Source organism: Coenobita brevimanus, chromosome 60, assembly GCF_032717465.1.
Source record: "Coenobita brevimanus isolate Jiangsu-jjx chromosome 60, ASM3271746v2, whole genome shotgun sequence".
Taxonomy (NCBI): domain Eukaryota; kingdom Metazoa; phylum Arthropoda; class Malacostraca; order Decapoda; family Coenobitidae; genus Coenobita; species Coenobita brevimanus.
Window position 1 is genome coordinate 26,265,087 of NC_137013.1, and position 23,671 is coordinate 26,288,757.

At 45.1% G+C, this 23,671-nt stretch overlaps 2 protein-coding genes across 3 annotated transcripts in view; one reads left to right on the forward strand and one right to left on the reverse strand.

Moving 5' to 3' along the window:
* The window catches only part of LOC145403013 (uncharacterized), a 763,478-nt gene that overhangs the window by 218,064 nt on the left and 521,743 nt on the right, over positions 1–23,671 (forward strand). The gene's annotated exons all lie outside the window — the stretch shown is intronic.
* The window catches only part of LOC145403065 (beta-galactosidase-like), a 238,283-nt gene continuing 232,465 nt past the window's right edge, over positions 17,854–23,671 (reverse strand). The window contains exon 13 of the mRNA XM_080274904.1: positions 17,854–18,063. Coding sequence (XP_080131030.1) covers positions 17,854–18,063 — 210 coding nt within the window. The remainder of the gene's footprint in view (positions 18,064–23,671) is intronic.

The following is a 23,671-nucleotide window of genomic DNA, read 5'->3' on the forward strand; positions in this document are numbered from 1 at the left end:
TTTCAAAAATGCAGATTGGAGAAAATTCAGAGAAACAAGAGAGTTACAGAAGAAGTGGGATATTTTTCTAGATCTCTGTATTTCGGGAGTGGAAATAAAGACGTAAGGGGGAAAGAAAACAGGAAAAAGGAGTGGTTTAATAGAAAGTGTATGATAGCAAAAAAAAGGGGAGAAACATGGCGTGGAACAATTGGAGAAAGAGAGGTAACAACAGAACGAAGGAAAAATATATATGAACTAGAATACTCAAGAATACGTAGAGAGGAAGAAAGGAATTTTGAAAAAGGTATAATAGACAAGTGTAAGGCTGAACCAAAACTGTTTTATATATTTGTTAATGGTAAACTGAAACAAAAGGAAGGAATCACCAAACTGAAAGTAGAAGGAGAGATCTATAATGATACAGCAATGCAAGCAGAAACAATGAACAAATGTTTCCAATCAGTTTTCACTAATGAAAAGGAGTTTGTGGAAGGGGAGGGAGTGACTAGAAACGTAGTAATAAAGTATATAAAAGTGGAAGTACTGGAAGATTATAAATTACTGGAAACTCAAGATTTAAGGAAAGCCCCAGGACCAGATGGAATCTCTAACTGGGTCCTGAAGGAATGCAGAGAAAAACTGGCAGATATGATTCACAGTTTAATTATGTGTTCTCTGGAAGACGGGAAAGTGTCTCAAGAATGGAAGAGGGTAAATGTTGTACCAATTTATAAGGGAGGAAACAGGAAAGAACCCCTGAATTATAGACCAGTGTCCCTAACCACCATGGTCACAAAATTGTGCGAGAGAATTCTGAAAGATAGATGGATAAAATATCTGGAAGAGATGAATATTCTGGCTGATAGTTTGGATTCAGAAGTGGAAGGTCATGTGTTTCCAACTTGTTTAGCTTTTACTCAAGAGCGATTGATGTGCTACAGGAGAGAGATGGTTGGGTGGACTGTGTATTTAAATTTGGAGAATGCCTTTGACAAGGTACCCCATAAGAGACTAATGTGGAAACTACAGCATATAGGAGGACTGAAGGGGAACCTTCTGGAATGGATGAGAGACTTTTTGAGAGACAGACAAATGCGGAAAGTAATAAAGGAAAAGATTTCTGGTTGGACGGAAGTAGCAAGTGGAGTCCCACAGGGCTCGGTGTTGGCACCAGTAATGTTCCTGTTTTACGTAAATGATATGGCACATGGAGTGAACAGTTATGCTAGTCTGTTTGCTGATGATGCAAAGATCTTGAGGAAGGTAGAGGTTGAGGAGGATTGTAAAAGGCTGCAGGAGGATATGGATAGGATAAACGATTGGAGCCGGATGTGGGAAATGAAATGAAATTCAATGCAAAGAAATGTAAAATATTGGAAATGGGTAAAAGTACCAAGAGGCCATCACTGAATTATTTGATGGGTAATGAACCAATCACAAAAGCGAGAGAAGAAAAAGACTTGGGAGTGCTGGTCCAGGACAGTTTGTCACCTGAAAAACATATTAACAAGACAGTTAGAGAGACGTATAAACTTTTGACTAACATAAGAGTAGCTTTTCATTATATGGATGAGGAGATGATGAAAAAATTGATAGTGGCCATGATCTGCCCCAGGTTAGAATATTCAGCAGTAATGTGGTCCCCACACAAAAAGAAATTAACAAGATCGAGAGAATACAAAGAATAGCAACCAAAATGGTCCCTAGTCTGGCAGATCTGTCATACAGACAGAGGCTGGAAAAGCTGGATTTGCCATCCTTAGAGGAAAGGAGAAAGAGAGGCGACATGATTGCAGTGTTCAGGACCATGATGGGAGTAGATAAAATTGACAAAGATCATCTGTTTGTATGGGATAAGAGAGTAACAAGAGGATATGGAATGAAACTGAAGAAGCCAAGCTGCTTGAAAGATATCAAGAAATATAGTTTTCCTTATAGATGTATAGACCTGTGGAATAGCCTGGGCAAAGAGAGCGTCCAGTCTGAAAACTTAGACGAGTTTAAAGCTAAATTTGACTTACTGAGAAACAGAGACAGGACTCCACAAGCATAGCTCATTTCCTGTTTATCACAATAGGAGTGTTCGCGTGCCTGGAGAAATGCTAGATATCACCAATATTTTAATTTTTCAGATGGAAAAAAAATCACATGTCGGGCAATAATTTAAAGTCCTTTTTCATGCATCTTACTTATTGTAAAAATACATAAATATTCTATTTCTTCTCTTTTAAACAGTATTGTCTCAATGCAGCATGAACAAAATTATTTAAAAAAATATTCCACAGCGGTTGCAGCCTGGTTTATGCAGGCATAGAATTACATGTGTATATTCGTTTCGTTTTTAAAGGCTCCAACATGCTTGCATGTGTCGGCCCTGGTCACCTAATGGCGGCTCTCCACGCTGCACGATCCATTGCAGCCTCCCTGTTCAGTCCCTTAACCCTGAGGTCACACTTAATGACCTCGTCCCATGTCTTTCTCGGTCTACCCCTCATAACCCCACCCCTAATATTAACACTTCTCACCTTCCTCACCCAATTATCATCCCCCATCCTCTCCACATGTCCAAACCATCTCAATCTACCCCTCCTCATCACAACACCAATACACTCCAGTCCCATCCTACCTCTCAACTCTTCCATCTTCATCCAAGAACAGAAATTAATTATAATTTATACTAACAAATTAAACTCCCTGTAAGAAAAAAACTTCATTCACTTCAAGAAAACATGTCGATATTTATATGCTGCCTCTGGTAAAACAAGTTTTCCGAGGAAACCAAAACAGCCATCTGTCTTCACTGACAGATGGCTGATCTACTCCATCACCATGCTTGCTTTGTACGTCTGGCAGTCCTAAGCTTCGGTACGCTCTAACATTTTAGAGTCTAATAAATATTAAACTATGGATAGATCATATATGCCACTTTTTGTACAAGTAAGATTATATACAAATGTCAATATTCATATGCCTTTTTTACTTCATACAGTCCAAAAACCGTCTTTTTGGCAAATATTGTAGTAACCTTCTTTGGGAAGAACATCCAAATATATTATTGGCGATATTTTGAGTGAAATAGCATAAGTAAGAGTGATTTACACTTTTTAAAGCTATTTGCTTAACCAATATCGTAATTATCGATCAGGAAAATAACACAGGGGCCGGATACTCAAAACTGGTCATATCTCAGTTCCGCCGTCGGTGGTCGCTCCTCTAGTCCCGTCTTAAGTTATTCCCACCTTATGACTGACCACCTCCACCAATGTTCAAACGAGAAGCGGTCAGTCGTAGGGTGGGTATAAGTGTTAGTCCCATCAAGCGGCAGAGGGCAGGCAGTTCGCCAGCTGATCTGATAGCAACCAATGAGAATCAGTGTAACATAGAAGGCACCCAATGAGAATCAAGGAGGTTGTTTCTAAACAGAAAACTCGTGCATGCTGGTAACAACAAATATCACCGCCACAGTCTAGATACTCCAAAGAGGCTGGTCGTCTTATGAATCCCACTTCATTTCGTCCTATTGTGTTGACTTCTTGTCTATGTAAGGTCATGGAACGTATGGTTAACAATAGGCTTCTTTTTGTTTTAGAGTCGAAGAATTTGTTAAATGATCAACAATGTGGCTTCTGTAAATACAGAAGTTCACTAGATCATTTAATGAATTTGGAGCATTGTATTGCAGAGGCATTTGCCAATAAAGAATTCATGATAGGGGTGTTCTTGGACATCCATGAAGCCTATGACATGACCTGGCGACACGGTATACTAATGAAGCTCTATGCTTATGGTTTAAGAGGAAATTTGCCTGTTTTTATTTCAAATTTCTTAAGGGACAGAACTTTCTCTGTCAAATTGCCCCGTAACGTAACATCGGATATATTTATCCAGGAAAACGGGGTGCCACAGGGAAGTGTGCTTAGTCCTACTTTATTTAGTATTATGATCAATGATATTCTGTCATCAGCTCCCATCCCGAGGAATCTTAAATACTCGCTCTACGCTGACGATTGTGCAATATGGCACTCTTCCTGTAATGCACAATTTTCGGCTGGGCGGATTCAAGCAGCCCTTGACTCCGTCCACCAATGGGCCTTGCAGTGGGGATTTAAGTTTTCCGTCCGTAAGTGTGCCGCTATAGTCTTCACTAATCGTAACGTACCTAATTTGTGCTTAACTTTGGATAATCAGGCGGTACCTTTTCAAAATTCTGTAAAATTTTTAGGAATACATTTTGATCGAAGAATGAATTTTAAACTTCACGTTAATACTTTGCTTGCTCGTTGTGATAAACCGTTAAATGTCCTCAAGTACCTAGCGGGTACTACCTGGGGTGCCGACAGAAAATCTTTATTAATGGCGTATAAGTCCCTTATTCGATCAAAGCTAGACTATGGCGCACAGGTGTATGGCTCGGCATCCGATGCCACGCTGAAAGGATTGGCTGTGCTACAGAATAAATGTTTGCGAATGTGTCTTGGAGCCGTCCGGTGTACCCGTGTGACTCGTATGGAAGTGGAGGCGAATGTGCCTCCCCTCCGTATTCGCCGTGACCACCTGGCCTTGTCCTATAGTGTAAGGACATTTAGGAAAAGTAATATCGGCAATGTGGCCTGTACCCCCCTGCGTCAATACCACCACCTTCTGCGGGGGGTGCGTCGGCCACTTGCCGTTCGCCTCCACTTACTGACTCAGGAGCTTGGTGTGGACCCCAGCGACTGTGACAAGTTGGTGTTAAAAAATATAGCGCCTTGGGAGCCACCTGCCTTTACTGTTGATGTTACATGGCTCCCAGCACCAAAGGCCAAGGCGTCGGAGGCGGAGGTCCACCACTTGTTTCGTAACATCATCATTCGTCACTTGGGGTCCCACCACTTGTACACCAACGGCTCCAAGTCGAGTGAATGTGTGGATGCAAGTGTGTGGTCGACTGAATGTGCCCTCAGGTATCGGTTGCCGACTCATACAACTGTGTTTACCTCAGAACTTTTTGCTATTGACAAAGCCATAGACTATGCTCTCAATTCTAGGCATGATTCATTTGTCATATTTTCAGATTCAAAATCAGCCCTTCAGGCAACTGCATCTTGTACTACGGACTCTTACGAGATCCAGGGCCGCATCGTTAATAAGTTGCATTCATGCAACAAGTCATTCACGCTGATCTGGGTGCCTGGTCATTGTCGTATCTACGGTAATGAGCAGGCTGACTTACTTGCAAAGTCGGCTGTAGAGCTCGAGGAGACTTGGGACGTTCCTCGTGATCTACGGTCGAGTCTCTCTCTCGGAAAGAAATCAATAAATCTTCTGTGGCAAGGTCAGTGGACCAGACTAAATATTCCAACCTGTAAGCCGTACCTGGGCGACTGGGACACCGCTAACCGCCCCAGTCGCCTGAAAGAAAAAGTGTTGGCACGATTACGGCTTAATGCCACTGTTTTAACACATATGAAACCTTATATGGAAAGATGCTTCCCACCGCACTGTGACATCTGTGATGCGGTGTTATCTATCAGTCATATCATCCTGCGCTGTCGGCGATTTATTCGTGAACGTGCTTCAATTATAAATTACTGCGGCGCAGCAGACGTCCCCTTCACCCTTTCCACCATCCTGGGTGATGGGGACATTGTTATGACTGATAAATTGATGGCTTTCTTGAGAGAGACCGGACTGATCAGAGTGATGTGACTTTTTACTGTGTGGTTGTGGTTTTTATCAACGGTAAATATGTATATATTGTAATACTAATTAGGGTTGACAGTTGACATATTTGAAGTAGTTCCTCCTCCCACTGATCTATTTCTAATATAGATGTCCCTTACATTAAACCCCGTTCCTCGACTAACAGTCACCAGCTGATGAGTGCAAGTGTGCAATATAGGAAGGTATTGGGCACTTGCAGTCGATGGTGGTCTGCTGGGCGAGGTTCTTCACTTTTTGTACAAATTATGTAAATACATTATACCATCTTGCTTAAGTTATTCTAATTAGGGCCGACAGCTGACGTATATGGAAATGTTCCTGACTCGTCTGGCTCCCTTTCATATATTGATGTCTCCTATATTAGGTTGTGCCTCGACTGACAGTCACCAGGTGATGAGTGCAGGTATGTAATGTAGAAAGGCATTACATATCTGCAGTCGATGGTGTTCTGTTAGTAGAGGTATTTTTTTACCATTAGTGTAGGTCTAGCTATTTGTCTCCGTAGGATTTAGTATAGGTTAGCGATTTGTCTGTTAGGTGATTAGTTATAGGGTCTTTACATTAGGCATTTTAGTTTATAAGTAATATAAGGTTAAAAAAAAAATAAAATAAAAAAAAAAAATTACAAAAAAATAAAATAAAAATTATTATATATATATATGTACAGTACGTGTGCATGAAAGTGTGAATGTTCATATGCATGGATGTGTGTATGTATGTATGTATGTATATATATATGTTCATATATATATGTATATATGTGTAAATATATATACATGTATATATTTTGCCTTAATGACCAGGGGCTCCGGCATCAATGGTTGATAAAAAAAAAAAAAAAAAAAAAAAACAATACTCGCCACACGCCTCTCTGTCTGCTAATACTAACCTACTTCACAATGGAAGGTGAACCTAAAGCCAAGAGACCTCGGCGCCCACTCTTTACTGACGCAGAGCTGCTGGCTATGGCAACAAGTGTTGCAGAGAAGCAAATCTTTATATCAGGAAAATTTTCATTTGACAGTGCCTCAACAGGAGTCAGGATGAAGGCGGCAGCTTGGCAGTATGTTACTGATGCTGTCAATGCTGTCAGTCGAATTCAACGTGATGTTTCGGACGTAAAAACTAAATTCAAGCATTCAGTTTAGTCAATAAACTGGAAATTTTTTCCTTAAGACCTGTTTTGCAATGTTTATCTTTTCTAACTTATAATCTTTGACAGATTTTATAACTGTTAATAATAACCATTAGGCCCATCCAACAAAGTTTTAGCCCCAATCTAACCTAATCTACCTAAATTACCTAACCTAACCTAAACCCCAAACCTGCTTGGAGGTTGTCAAGCCAAGGCCTCATGATAACGGTGATAAGTTGTTTTTAGGTCAGTGGGGTCCAGTTAAGTAATGTTAGGTTAGGTTTTAAGCTAAGTGCAAAGTGGTGGTGGGTTTTCGTTAATATCTCAAAGACTATTATTTTGCCATGGATGAATTAGAATGATTTGATGCAGACATCAAGATGTACCTATCGAGCTATATCAAATTCATTACCATGAGGCAGGTGCACTTGTAAACATTTACCCTATCCTTACCTAAAGACCCTAACCTATCACTTCACAGCCCATACTAGTCATAATAAAATTGTGAGCTAATGAAAGTCGCTAAAGGAAAAAAAAAAAAAGTAAATTAACAGTTTAGGACACCTCTGGAATTCAATATGCATACTCCAGAGAATGGAGGTTAAAATGTGAATTCCAGTAGTGTTCCAAACTGTAATATACCGGAAAAAATACCAAATCTGCCCACATCTAACTTAGAACGAGGGTTTGTAGAAAAAAAGCAGTTCACATGCCATACCTACCGGTAATGAAAATATATGAGTAGCCTACATTTTATAGCAAGTATGTGGCATCATAGGGAGGCTTTCACAGTCTCATGAGATAAAATGATGCTGCACATCTACAATTCATAAGAGGCCCCAATAGCGAGTCACTTAAAACTCGATAACCAAGCACAAATCATTCATGAGAGAGTTCCCTGGGATCCTTGCCATAATAAAATACCGATGTATGCTTGTATGTATTACAAACACCTTAACTAATGTTTTGAAAGGTAGATAACGCTGATGAGAGGCTCGAAGCTTCCTTACGACCGTGCTGAATGGGCTTTAGGACTGCTAGGTACCAGTCGTAAATTTTGATGGAGTTCCGACCAGAGATAGTCCCGCTGACGTCACAACATGGCGCCCAAACCGTTTTGAACACCGCAGACGGCAGCCATTGTGAACACAGGTGATGACTTAGTCCCGCGCTGGCGAGCAACGACCGGGACTAAAGTTTTGAGCATCCGCACCCAGAAGTTTAACTAAGACCCCCTTAGCCCGCAGAAACGAAAACGAGACAGTTTCTGGTGGTGTCTGGCTGATTTTCCTCTTCGCGTGAATGCTCCTATTACATTAATACACACACACACACACACACACACACACACACACACACACACACACATACTAAGGGGAAATTACTAATCATGGAGAGAAGTGACTGGCGGAGTTCCACGGGGCTCAGTGCTGGCACCAATTATGTTTTTAGTGTATATATATGATATAGACAGGAACATTGGAAATGAAAGCTATCTAAATATGTTTGCTGATGATGCAAAAATACAAAGGAGAATTACTAACACAGACTCATGTAAAAGCTACAAGAAGAATTAAATAAACTTCATGAATGGAGCAATACATGGCAAATGGAATTCAATGTGAACAAGTGTCATGTAATCAAGTTTGGTAAAAGTGGAAAAAGACCTGATTGGGATTATAAGTTAGGAAGCAAAACTCTACACACATCAGAAAAAGAGAAGGACCTAGGTGTGATTATCAGTAACAGACTATCTCCGGCTGACCACATAAGTGAGAAGGTACGGAACATGTATATACGGCTTGCAAATATGAGAATAGCGTTCACATACATCAATGATAACATGTTAAGAAAGCTAATAACATCAATCATCAGACCAACCCTAGAGTATGCGTCAGTAGTCTGGAGTCCTCATCTCAAAAAACACATAGATAAGACTGAAAAAGTTCAAAGGGCCGCTACAAGATGGGTACCAAGTTTAAGGGATCTAAACTATGAAGAAAGACTGGAAAAACTGAATCTACCTACACTACAGGAGAGAAGGAAAAGAGGAGACATGATTACACTATACAAATGCATATCAGGGAAGGAGAAAGTACACATAAAAGATACATAACCTATGGGGATGCATCAGCAAGAGAACACTGCAAGAAACTGCATAAAAAGAGAGGCGATAAAGACGTAAGAAAATTTAGTTTCCCAAATAGGGCAACTGATCAGTGGAATGCACTACTGAATGAAATAGTGTGTGCCAAAACAATTCATAAATTCAAGGATATGTACGATAAAAATGGTTTAAGACACAGGACAGTATGAGCTTAACTCATTCCTGGAAAGTTACAATTAGGTAAGAACAATTAGATAAGCACACATACACACACACCGCCCGCTGGCGCAGTGGTAACGTTCTCGCTTGCCATCTGGTTGACGGGAGTTCGCGCCTCGCTCAGGTTGCGAAAAGTTTCACTGACGAAGTGGGTGGTTACTGTCCCCCTTGAGCAAGGGGACGGGTGTGTGCGTGTGTGAAGGTCACAGCCTTGCCCTTAGATCGGACAATAAAAGCTCTCAGCTCCCTTCCGGGAGGGTAAAAGCTGACGATCACGACCATCAAGTGATCCTGACCAACCCGGTGAATTACAAACAGACACGACCTAATGAAATACTTCTTAGAAATAGACTGGGAAAAAGAGCTTAGAGGACAAAATTTAAATGTTATATATAGATAATTCTGTGAACTTCAAGAAATAGGAGTCCAAAATTACATCCCTCGGCACAAAGATGCAGAAATGAAAATAAAGAAATGGTTTAAAAATGTAAAAAATCAAGAGAAAAAAAAGAGACTTGTGAAATAAATACAGAAGACAATAGTGAGAGGGCATATAACAACTACAAACAGGCAAGAAACGAATACATAGGAATAAGGAAAGAAGCCCAAAAACAGTTTGAGGAAGAGATCACAAACAAAAGTAGTGATCAACCGAAGCTATTTCACAGCTACATTTGAACCAACACCAAAGTAAAAGATGATATACAATCCATTATTGATGAAGGGATCCTCTATAGCCTACACAAAAGAATGATATTTGTGAAGCAATAAATAAGAATTTCCAATCACTTTTTACAGAAGAAAATAATTTTGAGAGGAATGATATGGAACATACATGCCCAAACATATTACCAGCTATACAAATATGAGAAAAGGAAATACAGGAGGAGTTAAGTAGATTAGACAAAGGAAAAGCAAATGGTCCAAACGAAATTTCATGTTGGGTGCTACATGAATGTGCAAAGGAGTTAAGTAGACCATTATCTTTAATACTCATGGAATCCTTGTGTTATGCGGGGTGTTTTTAGTCCGACCTCTCGTCCTAAAAACGCCCACGACGGAGCGGGGTCCTCTTTCCGGACCAGAAGTAAAGCACCCACAAAGGAACAGGGCATAAAAACTCGGCAGTACACCTTAACACATCTGTTGTCTTAGTTCTAACCACTTTACAATATAGGAACAAAGAGACACTGGATATGGTTTAGACAGGATAACAGAGTTGACTTCCCAATACAAATGTACACACATACATCAAGGGCAAAACATGGTGATATTCAGACATACACAGATTGTGAGTCACTAACACACAACACCAGTATTACAGTTTGGGCATAATTGTCATTTAATATTCTTGTCCGGATGCACTAGGGGTGGAAAGCGTAAAGGGTCAGGTTGGCGAATGTTACTATAACTTGTCAGGGTGCGAGTCGCGGCACTCAGAATTGTTATTTAGCCGCGGCGACACTATTTCACTGGTTTCTGTCTATTCTCGGCACGCTACTAGTATAGACCCAATGTTTCTGATCGTCTTTATGCCTGTACTTTTTAATCCTTATTTCCTGCCTAGACATTCCTATAACTGTGTCACTTATATTATTATTGTCTTCACTGTTTCACTGTCACTGTTCACTCCCGTCTCTGTGGTTAAGACATAAGAGAGGCGTTGAGGTCACTATTACGCCCTTGGTTCCTGGGCTAACAGAGGTGGCGCCCGGGCGTGGGAGGGGGCCCTACTGGGGAGCCCTCCTGCAGGAGGCAGTGAACCATCCGCAGGGGCATCGTTGCCCGGGTCTTCTTCACCGGTGGGGTGCAGGGAGGCTCTCTTATCTGGGGGCCTCAACCTGATAGATGGCTCTCGTGTTGGGGTGCAGGGAGGCCCTCCGGTCTGGGGGCCTCGACCTGATAGGTGGCCCTCGGGGCTGGGGCCAAACAACTCCAAATGATGGGCCTGCCACCTCTTACTCCAGGTGGAGGGCTGTGGGGTAGTGGGGCCTAGGCGGCCCTGCTCTGGGGCCTGCTGGCCGGACTGGGGAGCCCGGATGCTGCGGTCACCTACAGGGCAGGGCGCCGTCAGGAGTAGACTGCGGCACCTCCTCTGTCGGGCATCCATCAGGGGCCGGGACCATCCAGGGGTAGGCTGCAGGACCGGGACAGGACCACGCCACCACTCTTGGAACGGCAGCACCTCCGGAGAACCACACCTGGAGGGAGAGAGAAAAGGGCGTCCCACACAGCCGAGGGGTGGAGAGCCGGCCACCCAAGGGACCTTCTCCTCCAGGAGAACCCTAGGAATCGCAGATAAAGGGCGTACAGTGGCCGCTCCTTCCCCCACACGTACAGTGGCCGTTGTGGCGGTTCCACAATTCCTAAGGGCAGCAGCTGAAGGGCGTACAGTGGCCGCTCCTTCCCCCACACATACAGTGGCCGTTGTGGCGGCGCTGCTCCCGAAGGAGGAAGAGGCAGATAAGGGGCATACAGTGGCCGCTCCCAGCACGTACAGTAGCCGTTACCACGGCTCTGCCTGCCCAGCAGGAAGTAACTGAAGGGCATACAGTGGCCGCTCCTTCCCCAGCACGTACAGTGGCTGTTACCACGGTGTTACTCCCGTAGGAGAAGAACATGGACGAGGGGCGTACAGTGGTTGCTCCCTCCCCGACACGTACAGTGGCCGTTATCGCGGCTCCACTTCTTCCTTTGCCAGTCGGAGCGCGCTCAATAGCTAACGCTCTGAGGCCATTTCCAGATGTGGCTGTAGCTGAAGGGCGTACAGTGGCCGCTCCTTCCCCCACACGTACAGTGGCCGTTGTGGCGGCACTACAGGGGGAAACAACTGAGGGGCGTACAGTGGCCGCTCCCTCCCAGCATGTACAGTGGCCGTTACCGCGATGTTGTTTGGGACTGAATCTGGAGCAGTCCCACCCCGAACCTGGTGAAGGCTGCTCCACCCACAGGGTTGTCTCCTCTTCCTGCGAGGTTGTTGTTGGGTCGGTTGGCCGGAAGAGGGACTTAAGGTAGGGGAGCCCCGGCGCCCTTCTCACTCTGGGTCAGTCTCACCCTGACCCGGCCTGCTGTGGTGTCCTCCTGGGGTGGCGGTGGAGCTGCAGCTGGGCAGCAGGGTGGGGGGTGGGTGGTCCTGTGGTGGCTGAGGTGTGTATTTTACCACCGTCTGTGGTCAAAAAGTCACGGCCCCGTGACTGGAGGTGGGATGTCCAGTGGTGAGTTGCGAGGATTGGTTCCTGGTGTGGGTTGAGGGTGAGCTGGAGCACAGAAGGTTGTGTGGTGTGGCGGAGGTTACAGAGGAGCTGGTAGGTTCCTCGTAGTCTGATGGCCGGACGGGTGGTGTTGGGGGTATGGGCGCTGTGTGTGGGGGAATGTGGGCCAATAGGGGGGGGTAGGGGTTGGTGTAGGGGTGTATCTAGATGGTGGACGGGAGAGGCATCCTGATTTGGTGGTTGTGGTAGTTAGTGTTGGTGGTGGAGGTGGGGAGGCACGTGGTGGCGTGGGCGTCCCATCATGGTTGTGGGCAGTTGTGGGTTGTGGTGTGGGGTGTCGTGTGTAGTGAGCATGGTCGGTGAGTAATGGGTGGCCAGGAGTGGACGAGTGGGTGGTGTGAGTGGCAGGTGGAGTTGGTGCACGTGGGGGGTTAGTGGGTGATGTGCTGCGTGGGACGGTGCGGGAGGGGTGTGGGGGTAGTCGTGGTGGTGCGGTGGTGTTGGTTGTGTCCGCGGCGGTGAAGGTGGGAGTTGGTGCTGGGTGGTGTGCTGCAGTGTTGGTGGTGGGCGTAGCGGGTGGCAATTGAGAGTGGTGGGTTGGAGGAGGTGGGGTGGGTGGAGGAGATGCAGGTGGAGGTGAGGTTGGTGAAAGATCAGAATTGGAGGAAGATGGTGGAGGGTTAGGTGAAGGTGAAGTGGGGGAGGGGGTCCGTGGGTATAGTGAGGTTGAGAGTCGGGTGGGGGAGGTGAGCAAGGAAAGAGAGGTGGGTGAGGGTGAGGAGGAGGAGGGTGTGAAAGGGAAGGCGAATGAGTTGACCATGTTAGCGGGGAAGATGAGTGGTGGGGAAGTGATAGTGGTGGGTGGTGCAGGGTGATGGGTGGAAGGCAGTAGACAGGAGGAGGTGGTTTTAGGAAGTAGGTTGGGGGAAGATGAGGTAAGGGTTCTAGGAGGCCTGTGAAGGGGAAGGCAGGCTTTGTGTTGGGGGGGAACAGGAAGGGGGGAGGCGATAGTTGTGGAGGAAGTAGTGTGTGAGGTGGGAAGGGTAGGAATAGGGGAAGGTAGAACAGAAGAGATAGTGAGAGGAGAGGAAAAGGAAACATGACGTTTACCCCTGTCGTAGACTGGGGGAGATGTGAGGTGGCCCCCGTCATTACGGTGCGATGCAGGGGCAGTGGGGGGGGGCTCCTTCTGTGCTTTCTTCGTATTTTCCTTCCCTGAGGCTTGGGGCAATCGACGTATTGTGGGGAGGCTTGTAGGTGCCTTTGTGTGGTTTTGCTGCGTAGGGCAGCTATTATCTGCTCACGGATGTCATGGATTGGGCATTCGTGGCAGCAAGGAGAAAATCCCCACGGGTCGACGGCGACGAGATTCGTGGGGAATTGATTGATATCGCCGATGCGTTGAGGGGTGAAGTGGACAGCTAGAAGGCGCCTCATTAAATTGATTTCTTTATCCAGGCCTGCCGTTGGTTCATGTATAATAAAATGTTCTTTAATGAAACCGGCAAGGATCCTGAGGAGGTTGTGGAATATGAGTTGTTCCCGGGTTTTTGCGTCTGTGTCTGGGTACGCAGCGGTGACAAACCGCCTAGCCTGGATGAATGTGTCGTCCAGGCTGCCGTCATATGTTAGGGCGTAGAGTTGTGAAAAGGCAACAACTCTGCCCAGTGAAGGCGTGACAGCCTGTTTCACAATGTGTGAGAATTGGTCCCACGTCAATTCGGGAACGATTTTTGTGGCGACAGTAGCGATTACTTTGCCCAGGTTGGGTAGTGTGACTGCTATTTTCTCTCTGTCGATGTCAAACCCAATATCTAAGAGAGGCTTGACCATATCCAAGTAGATGTCAATGTAATATTGTTCAGGGTTGAACCTTGGCAATTGGATGTGAGGTTTGGCTGCCATTGTGCAAGTTTCCCTTATTGTGTTCCTCCGTGCTTTAATTGGATCTAGAACCACCGCTGGCCACCAGTGTTATGCAGGGTGTTTTTAGTCCGACCTCTCGTCCTAAAAACGCCCGCATCAGACCGGGGTCCTCTTCCCGGACCGGAAGTAAAGCACCCACAAAGGAACAGGGCATAAAAACTCAGCAGTACACCTTTACACATCTATTGTCTTAGTTCTAACCACTTTACAATATAGGAACAAAGAGACACTGGATATGGTTTAGACAGGATAACAGAGTTGACTTCCCAATACAAATGTACACATATACATCAAGGGCAGAACATGGAGATATTCAGACATACACAGATGAGTAACTAACACACAACACCAGTATTACAGTTTGGGCATAATTGTCATTTAATATTCTTGTCCGGATGCACTAGGGGTGGAAAGGGCAAAGGGTCAGGTTGGCGAATGTTACTATAACTTGTCAGGGTGCGAGTCGCGGCACTCGGAATTGTCACTTAGCCGCGGCGACACTATTTCACTGGTTTGTCTATTCTCGGCACTCCACTAGTATAGACCCAATGTTTCTGATCGTCTCTATGCCCATACTTATTAATCCTTATTTCCTGCCTGGATATTCCTATAACTGTGTGTCACTTATATTATCATTGTCTTCACTGTTTCACTGTCACTGTTCACTCCTGTCTCTGTGGTTAAGACATAAGAGAGGCGTTGAGGTCACTACTATGCCCTTGGTTCCTGGGCTAACAGAGGTGGCGCCTGGGTGTGGGAGGGGGCCCTACTGGGGAGCCCTCCTGCAGGAGGCAGTGAACCACCCACAAGAGCATCATTGCCTGGGTCTTCTTTGCCAGTGGGGTGCAGGGGAGCTCTCCCATCCGGGGGCCTCGACCTGATAGATGGCCCTCATGTTGGGGTCTCGTCAGTGGGGTGCAGGGAGGCCCTCCGGTCTGGGGGCCTCGACCTGATAGGTGGCCCTCAGGACTGGGACCAAACAACTCCAAAAGACGGGCCTGCCACCTCTTACTCAGGGTGGTGGGCCGTGGGGGAGTGGGGCCTAGGCGGTCCTGCTCTGGGGCCTGCTGGCCGGACTGGGGAGCCCAGATGCTGCGGTCACCTACAGGGCGGGGCGTCGTCAAGAGTAGACTGCAGCACCTCCTCTGTCAGGCGTCCGTCAGAGGCCGGGACCGTCCAGGGGTAGGCTGCAGGACCGGGACAGGACCACGCCACCACTCTTGGAACGGCAGCACCTCCAGAGAACCACACCTGGAGGGAGAGAGAAAAGGGCGTCCCACGCAGCCGAGGGGTGGAGAGCCAGCTGCGCAAGGGACCTTCTCTGGGAGAACCCTAGGAATCACAGATGAAGGGCGTACAGTGGCCACTCCTTCCCCCACACGTACAGTGGCCGTTGTGGCGGTTCCGCAATTCCCAAGGGCAGCAGCTAAAGGGCGTACAGTGGCCGCTCCTTCCCCCTCACATACAGTGGCTGCTGTGGCGGCGCTGCTCCCGAAGGAGGAAGAGGCAGAGGGGGCGTTCAGTGGCCGCTCTCTCCCCGGCAGGTACAGTGGCTGTTACCGCAGTGTTACTCCCGTAGGAGGAGGAGAACATGGACGAGGGGCATGCAGTGGCTGCTCCCTCCCCGACACGTACAGGGGCTGTTATCGCAGCTCCACTTCTCCTTCCTTTGCGAGTCGTAGCAAGCTCAACAGCTAACGCTCCAAGGCCATCTCCAGATGTGGCTGTAGCTGAAGGGCGTACAGTGGCTGCTCCTTCCCTCACACGTACAGTGGCCGTTGTGGTGGCGCTACAGGGGGAAACAACTGAGGGGCGTACAGTAGCCGCTCCCTCCCCGGCACGTACAGTGGCCATTACCGCGGTGTTGTTTGGGACTGAATCTGGAGCAGTCCCACCCCAATCCTGGTGAAGGCTGCTCTGCCCACAGGGTCGTCTCCTCTTCCTGCGTGGTTGTTGTTGGGTCAGTTGGGCAGAAGAGGGACTTAAGGTAGGGAAGCCCCGGCGCCCTTCTCGCTCTGGGTTAGTCTCACCATGACCCGGCCTGCCGTGGTGTCCTCCTGGGGTGGTGGTGGGGCTGCAGCTTGGCAGCGAGGTGGGGGGGTGGCGAGGTGGGTGGTCCGGCAGCGGCGGAGGTGTGTATTTTGCCTTGGGTCAAGGTAAATTACCTGATATTTGGAAGAAAGCAAACACTGTTCCCTTATTCAAGAATGGGAATAGACAAAATCCACTCAATTATCAACCAGTATCACTAACCACTGTTTTAAGTAAGATACTGGAAAAGCTGATAAGAAAAGTTTGGGTAAACCATCTGGAAGAACACAATAACAGAAAGGTTATCTGTTTTCAAAAATGGAAAATCATGTGTTACTAATCTATTAAGCTACTATGACAGAGTTGCAGAAACATTACAGAAAAAGAGAAGGATGGGTGGACAGTATCTATTTAGAATTTAAGAAAGCATTTGACAGAGTACCGCACCAAAGACTTTTATGGAAACTGTACCATCAAAGAGGAATCCGAGGCAAACTGTACTGTTGGATGCAAGATTTTCTCAGATGAAGGGAAATGAGAACAGTACTAAGGGGAAGTTACTCATCATGGAGGGAAGTGACTAGCGGAGTTTCACAGGGCTCAGTGCTGGCACCAATTATGTTTTTAGTGTATATAAATAACATAGACAGTACCACTGGAAATGAAAGCTATTTAAATTTGATTGCTGATGATGCAAAAATACAAAGGAGAATTACCAACATACTCTTGTAAAGAGCTACAAGAAGAGTTAAATACACTTCAAGACTGAAGTAATAAATGGCAAATGAATTTCAATGTGGACAAGTGTCATGTAATCAAGTTTGGTAAATGTGGGAAAAGACCAGATTGGGATTATAAGTTAGGATGTAAAACCCTAAACATACCAGAAACAGAGATGATTATCAATAACAGACTATCTCCTTTGACCACAGAAGTGAGAAGGTATGGAACATGTATACACATACACAAATGAAGACATGCTGAGAAAGACCATAACATCTTTCATCAGACCAACCCTGGAGTATGCATCAGAAGTCTGGAATCCTCATCTCAAGAAACACATAGACAAGATTGAAATAGTTCAAAGGGCTGCTACAAGATGGGTACCAAGCTTATGGGATCTAAGCTATGAAGGAAGACTAGAAAAACTGAATCTGCTAACATTACAGGATAGAAGGAAAAAAGAAGACATGATTATGCTATATAAATGCATATCAGGGAAGGAGAAAATAGATATAAACGAATAAGTAACCTATGGAGAAGCATCAGTAAGATCACACTACAAGAAACTGCATAAAAAGAGAGGCGATAAAGACGTAAGGAAATTTAGTTTCCCAAATTGGGCAACTGATTAGTGGAATGCACTACCAAATGAAACAGTGTGTGCCAAAACACACAATGATGAAAATGGTTTAAGACACGGGACAGTACGAGCTTGACTCATTCCTGTAAAGATACAATTAGGTAAGAACACTCTCTCTCATTCCTGTAAAGATACAATTAGGTAAGTTCTCTCTCTCTCTCTCTCTCTCTCTCTCTCAGAGTGGAGTGGGCCCATCTATTAGGTGTTGATCCTGGAGCATGACATTGCAGGTGTACGAGGTGTGGCAGGGTGCAGCTTCTAGTTCCAGCAAGAGGAGTTCATTGACGCCCCGCTGCAGGATGGCTCCGGGGACATACAGCGTCACCTGTGGTCCCATCCCAGGCCAATAACGGCCAAGGCAGAAGTCATTCACCCATGCCACACCCTGGGGATGAAGAAGATTGGAATGGCATGAGAGGGAAGAGAATGGTAGTGAAATGTAGGGGAGTGAAATTACAGGGATATACCACATTCTGGGAGATATAACGAAAGACTATAAATAAGGAATGAAAGTGAGGCTGTGAAAGACAGTAGTATGTTCTATGCTGGTACAGTAGTTAAAAAGGAATGTATTAGGAGGGAACTGGAAGTGGGACTGTGAAAGACAGTAGTGTGCTGTATGTTGGTAGTTAAATATGCGAGGGAAGGAATTGGGGCACTGAAATAAAGAGGGAAAGGCCATACTCTGGGGGATGTGATGGAAACCATGAGTAGGAAATTGGGTTATGAACTGAGTGCTATACTGTGGAATAATCATCGGAGAATGAAAATTATATACGGTAACTTCTCAGTTATCCAACAGAACATTATTGGGCATACATCCTTATTCACCACAGCAAATTGATGAATTTAATAAAATTCCCTAGGACGCCCAAAAATCAAAATCCGTGCCATTCATCTTGTCAGCCAAACACAATTTCCAGCAGCTTTACTTGTAAGTCGGACTTCTGGCTCACAGCAGATGGCTTCATTTCATTCTAATTTATTACATTTCTTTTTTAAATCATTTCATGTTCAATATTAAAAAGGCAATACAGTACTGTAAGCTGGAGGATCAAATTCAGTGCCATGAGTCTCGCCACCAAAACACATCTTATATTACCAAACCTGGTAGTCTTTCCTATCATGGAGTTTATGTAACTGCAGATGGCTTTACTGTAATTTCTTACCTGTATGTCCCTATCTTTTGTTCTTTTCTCATGTTCAATATTAAATATGTAATCCCTCCTCGTGAAGAATTTCATGCCATTTTTCCTCGTGTATCTCATCACAAAACACATGACAACACATCATCCCCCCCCCCAGCCAATCTTCTCTCGCCAGCATGCCGCATGGCAGCCATATTGTCAAAATGGAGCTCTGCTTATGATGGAGTTCCTCACCTTTCTTGTGATCCCTGTGTTTATGTATGTCCTGCCACTAACCTTACAGGATCTATCATGAAATTTTCCTACCCTCTGGCGAGTATTGCCCCTAACCCTTTAACATCTGTTTTATTTGTCATTCATGCCTCACCCATTTCTCTATCCCCTCACACTTAGGTCTGCCTATGCTCTTTCTGTTTGCATTGCTAACCTCCCTTGTCCTGCCAAACTCTGCCTTTGAGGGTTACCTGTACAGTGTTTGTATAATGTACTGTACAGTACAGTACAGTACAATGACATTTAACCAGCCGAGTGCCAGAACCGTACAGGCACGGCCGTGCCTACATCTGAGGACAGTGCCAGAGCCGTAACTGAACAGTCTGTAATTGCGACTGGCGTCAACACGTGAATATTCATATTTGGCGGGAGATGGCTGACATGGACACGCACGCACCCTTCCAGCATCTGTACCCACTGCCTATATCATTAATATACCCAACATGGGCATCCTTGGCTCAAATAGTGTAGTTACTGATGAAGAAAACAAAGATCTACCTCAGCTCAATGGGTTTCGGTGGCGGCTGATAAAGTCTTGGGGCGTTACTCCGAAGTTTTCAGCCACCTGCTCAGGGAGAATCGACCTAAATGGCATCTGTGAGTACTTTTATGGTTGTTCTCTGTTTTCTCGTCATTTCTAACCTATCTAGAAAAAAAAAAAAAGGTCAAAAATTGGTCGGCACCAAGACTCCATGAGGGTCCGAAGTCTGCTGGCACACAGCAGGTTAACCATGCTTATTACACATCCTCCCTGCTATTCATGGGATTGCTATTAGCGGCCTCACATATTCGCAGATTTTTGTGGGAAAATATTTCATGATATTTCCTGCTTTTCCCACAGCAGCTGTTCCAAATGGTTCATAGGTGATTTTTTTTTTTTTTTTTTTTTTTCCTGTGAGAAATACTGTCCTATACAATTAAACTATGCAGTTACCCTGTATAGGTATGTGCTGTTCAGCACATGACAAACACTCACCATCATCATCGCATGATGAGTACAGTACAGTATATGTTTCAGATGCTTTACGCTGGTTTGAGGTCCCTGATATGGTTTTTAGAGGCTTATGGGGGTAATCTGATGCTGTATGGGCATTTTCTGGGGGAAGCGTCCAAAATTTGCGGTAACCCCCCCCTCTCCATTCGCGAGGGGTCTGTGTCCCCTAACCCATGCGAATATGGGGGGAGGCCTATACATTATTTAAGGGTGTTTTTTCTGTGTCTGGATACATTTACAGTACAGGATGAGGGTTTGACAAGAAAGGGTTAGACCCTCTCTGGTGGGGTACCACGTCAATATCTGTCAGTACTGTACATCGATTTCCGCCACTTCCCTGGCTGCTATATGCCAGATAATTGAGAGTTTACTGTACTTGGAAAAGTACAGTAGGAGGAGGAGTGATATGAGGTCTGTTCAGACAGTATCTGACCTGTTGAGCTAGGACACAAATCCCCCCTCAAAATAGACCCCCTGCTGACTTGACACACATAGTCCAGTGTTCATTTCACTGCCTGAAACATTTTTCAGTCAGTTTTCGGTATTTCCTGCAGGTGTTTCGTTGCATTCATCATGATCTCTTCTCTCGGGTGAGCATTGCTCAAGACATGTTGGAGTGTGGAAATGGCAATCCAGACTTTCTGAAGACTGTTATCACTGGTGATGAGACTTGGGCGTACAGGTATGACCCAGAAACCAAATTACAGTCATTCCAGTGGATGCATGCCCAGTTGCCTCGGCCAAAAAAGCATGACAGGTCCACAGCAAGATAAAATGAACTTGTTTTTTTTTTTTTTTTTTTTTTTTTTTGACCACCGTGGAGTTGTGCATCACGAATATGCACCAGAAGGTCAGACTGTCAACAAACATAACTACCTCAACACTATCTGTCGTCTTTATGATGCAGTTCAGCAGAAGAGACCAGACCTTGGGAAGCAGCAGGTTGGAAGCTTCACCATGACAATGCCCTTGTTTATTCTTGTCAACTGATTCAGGAATTTTTGGTCAACCACTGCACAACTTCCTGCAGGTCCAGCAAGATCCCTGCTCACCAGACATGGCTCCATGTGACTACTGGCTATTCCCTAAGCTCAAAACTCTGCTGAAGGGTTCCCAATTTGAGACGAGAGAGAGATCATGTCGAATGCGACACTGCACTGGCAGGAGATACTGAAAACTGACTTTGAAAAATGTTTTGGGCAATGAAAAGAATGCTAGCCTACATGTGTCAAGTCAAAAGGGGCCTACTTTGAGGGGGATTAGTGTCCACGCTCAACAGGTTAGCTATTTATTTTTTTAAAGCCTAAAGTCAGATACTTTCTGAACAGACCTCATACTGTATACTACGGAAAAGTCAGAGAATGAATGGCATGCTGTGGAGAAGTCTTTGAGAAATCTTTAACCCTGTCACTACAAAGGTTTTTTCCCCAAGTTGAATAATGTCTGGTAGTAGCAAAAATATTGTTGTGGCCCCAGGTCCATCTGAACAGCAAGCTGAAGTTACCCTTTCACCACCTTCCTTTCAGAGGATAGGAAGGGAGCTCCATACCCTTCTGCCCCATTATATCAGTGCCAATTCAGTTACCCTGTTGCCCAGTTATACCAGTGCCATTGTAATTACCCTGCTGCCCAGTTGTACTGGTGCCACTACAAATACTGTACCCTGCTGCTCAATTATACTGGTGCCATTGCAATTGCTCTGCTGCCTGGTTATATCAGTGTCAATGCATTTACCCTGCTGCCCAGTTATATCAGTGCCAATGCATTTACCCTGCTGCCCAGTTATACTGGTGCCATTGCAATTACTCTGCTGCCAGGTTATGTAAGTGCCACTGTAATAACCCTGCTGCCAGGTTGTATCAGTGCCATTGCAATTACCCTGTTGCCAGGTTATGTTGGTGCTAATGCAATTTCCCTGTTTCCCAGTTACACTGGTGTCAATGCATTTACCTTACTGCCCGGTTATGTCAGTGCAAATACAGTTACTTGCTGCGCAGTTATCTCAGTACCACTGCATGAAGGTGTTCCTCTCAGGAACCAGCAGCAAGAATAAAAAGAGAAAAGTTTTAAGAAGGTTAAGTGATATAACTTCAAACCCCTCACTCTTATGTTTCCTCAACTGAGTAAAACTGTCGTAGTTCAAGAATAAGATACTGAAGATGTCATCCGAGTAAAGCAGTCAAGAGGTGGTGATGGTGATGGTTAACTGCATGAGGTGAGGCACAACATAATGTAGTGGCATAACTCCTTTAATCACACGATCCAATTTACTGGTCTCATGAGATATAACTCCTACAGTGTTATGTCTCTTATGCTGGGCCTATGTTTGGCTTCCATTACTTCAAAACATTTAGGAGAGAAAATTTTTCAGAGAGAGTCTTCAGTAATGAATTAAAGGATGCTGGAATATACTCTTGAAATACAATGACTCAGTGTGGGTAAATAGTGTGTCCAATCCAAAGACACATTCACCTTTCAACTACCCACTGGGGTCCTTCAGTGCAAGCCTCCTGACAGTGATTACCCGTCTCAAGTACCTCCTAATAGCAACAATCAATTATACTGTTTTACTTTAACCTGACCTGAAACTGCCATCATGAATGCTGGGTTGTAACAAAAGATCAACACTAGAATATGGTGCTGATTGCATGGAAATGCTATGTAAAGAATGTAAAGCTGTAGTGTGGTGTTTTTTATACCACTTAGCTATGTGAAATAAGCTGCAAAAGAAAAAAAAAAAAATGGGCCAAGTTAGAGTGAAAAGAGTATAGTATGTCATGTTTCATGGCAACTCCTGAAAAAACACAAAGAGTCAAGGCTAGTGAAAGGTACCAGTTAAGTGAAACGTACCCAGAATGAGCACAGTGTTTCATTACAGAGCACAAGGGAGGCAGGGTGTCTCTACAGATCACTGTATTGTGCTTCATAGCAAATCATCCTATGCAGTAACACAGGGATTAAGGCCAGTGAGAGGAAAGGTTTAATCACGCTTGTTCTAATGCTGTCCCCAACAAGGAAAGGGCCTACAAAAGGTGCAGGAGCCAATCCACCCCTGAATCACATCTTTACGTTTCTGCCCGGAATCATGCTAAGTCTGTTCTTCACTATGCTAAAAATAATTTAATCTGTACTAAATGCTCTCAACTCTCCAACTTGAATTCTTCCCGCTCCTTCTGGCACCTTGCCAAAAACCTTTCTAACAACTTTACCTCATCATCCTTCCCTCCTCTTTTCTACTCTGATGGTTCTGTAGCTATTTCTTCTACTGATAAAGCAGATCTCTTCGCACTGACTTTTTCCTCCAATTCCACCTTAGACGATTCCAGTGCTGTTCCTCCATCACTTTCCCCCCTCTGACTTCCTCATGGCTGACATTAAAATTTCTTAAGCTGATGTATTTTCCGCCATGACTGGCCTCATTACTAACAAGGCATATGGGCCTGATGGAGTCCCTCCTGTTGTTCTCAAGAACTGTGCTTCTGTGCTTACACCCTGCCTAGGTAAACTCTTTCGCCTTTGTCTGTCAACTTGTACCTTTCCTTCCTCTGGAAGTTTGCTCTCATTCAGCCAGTCCCAAA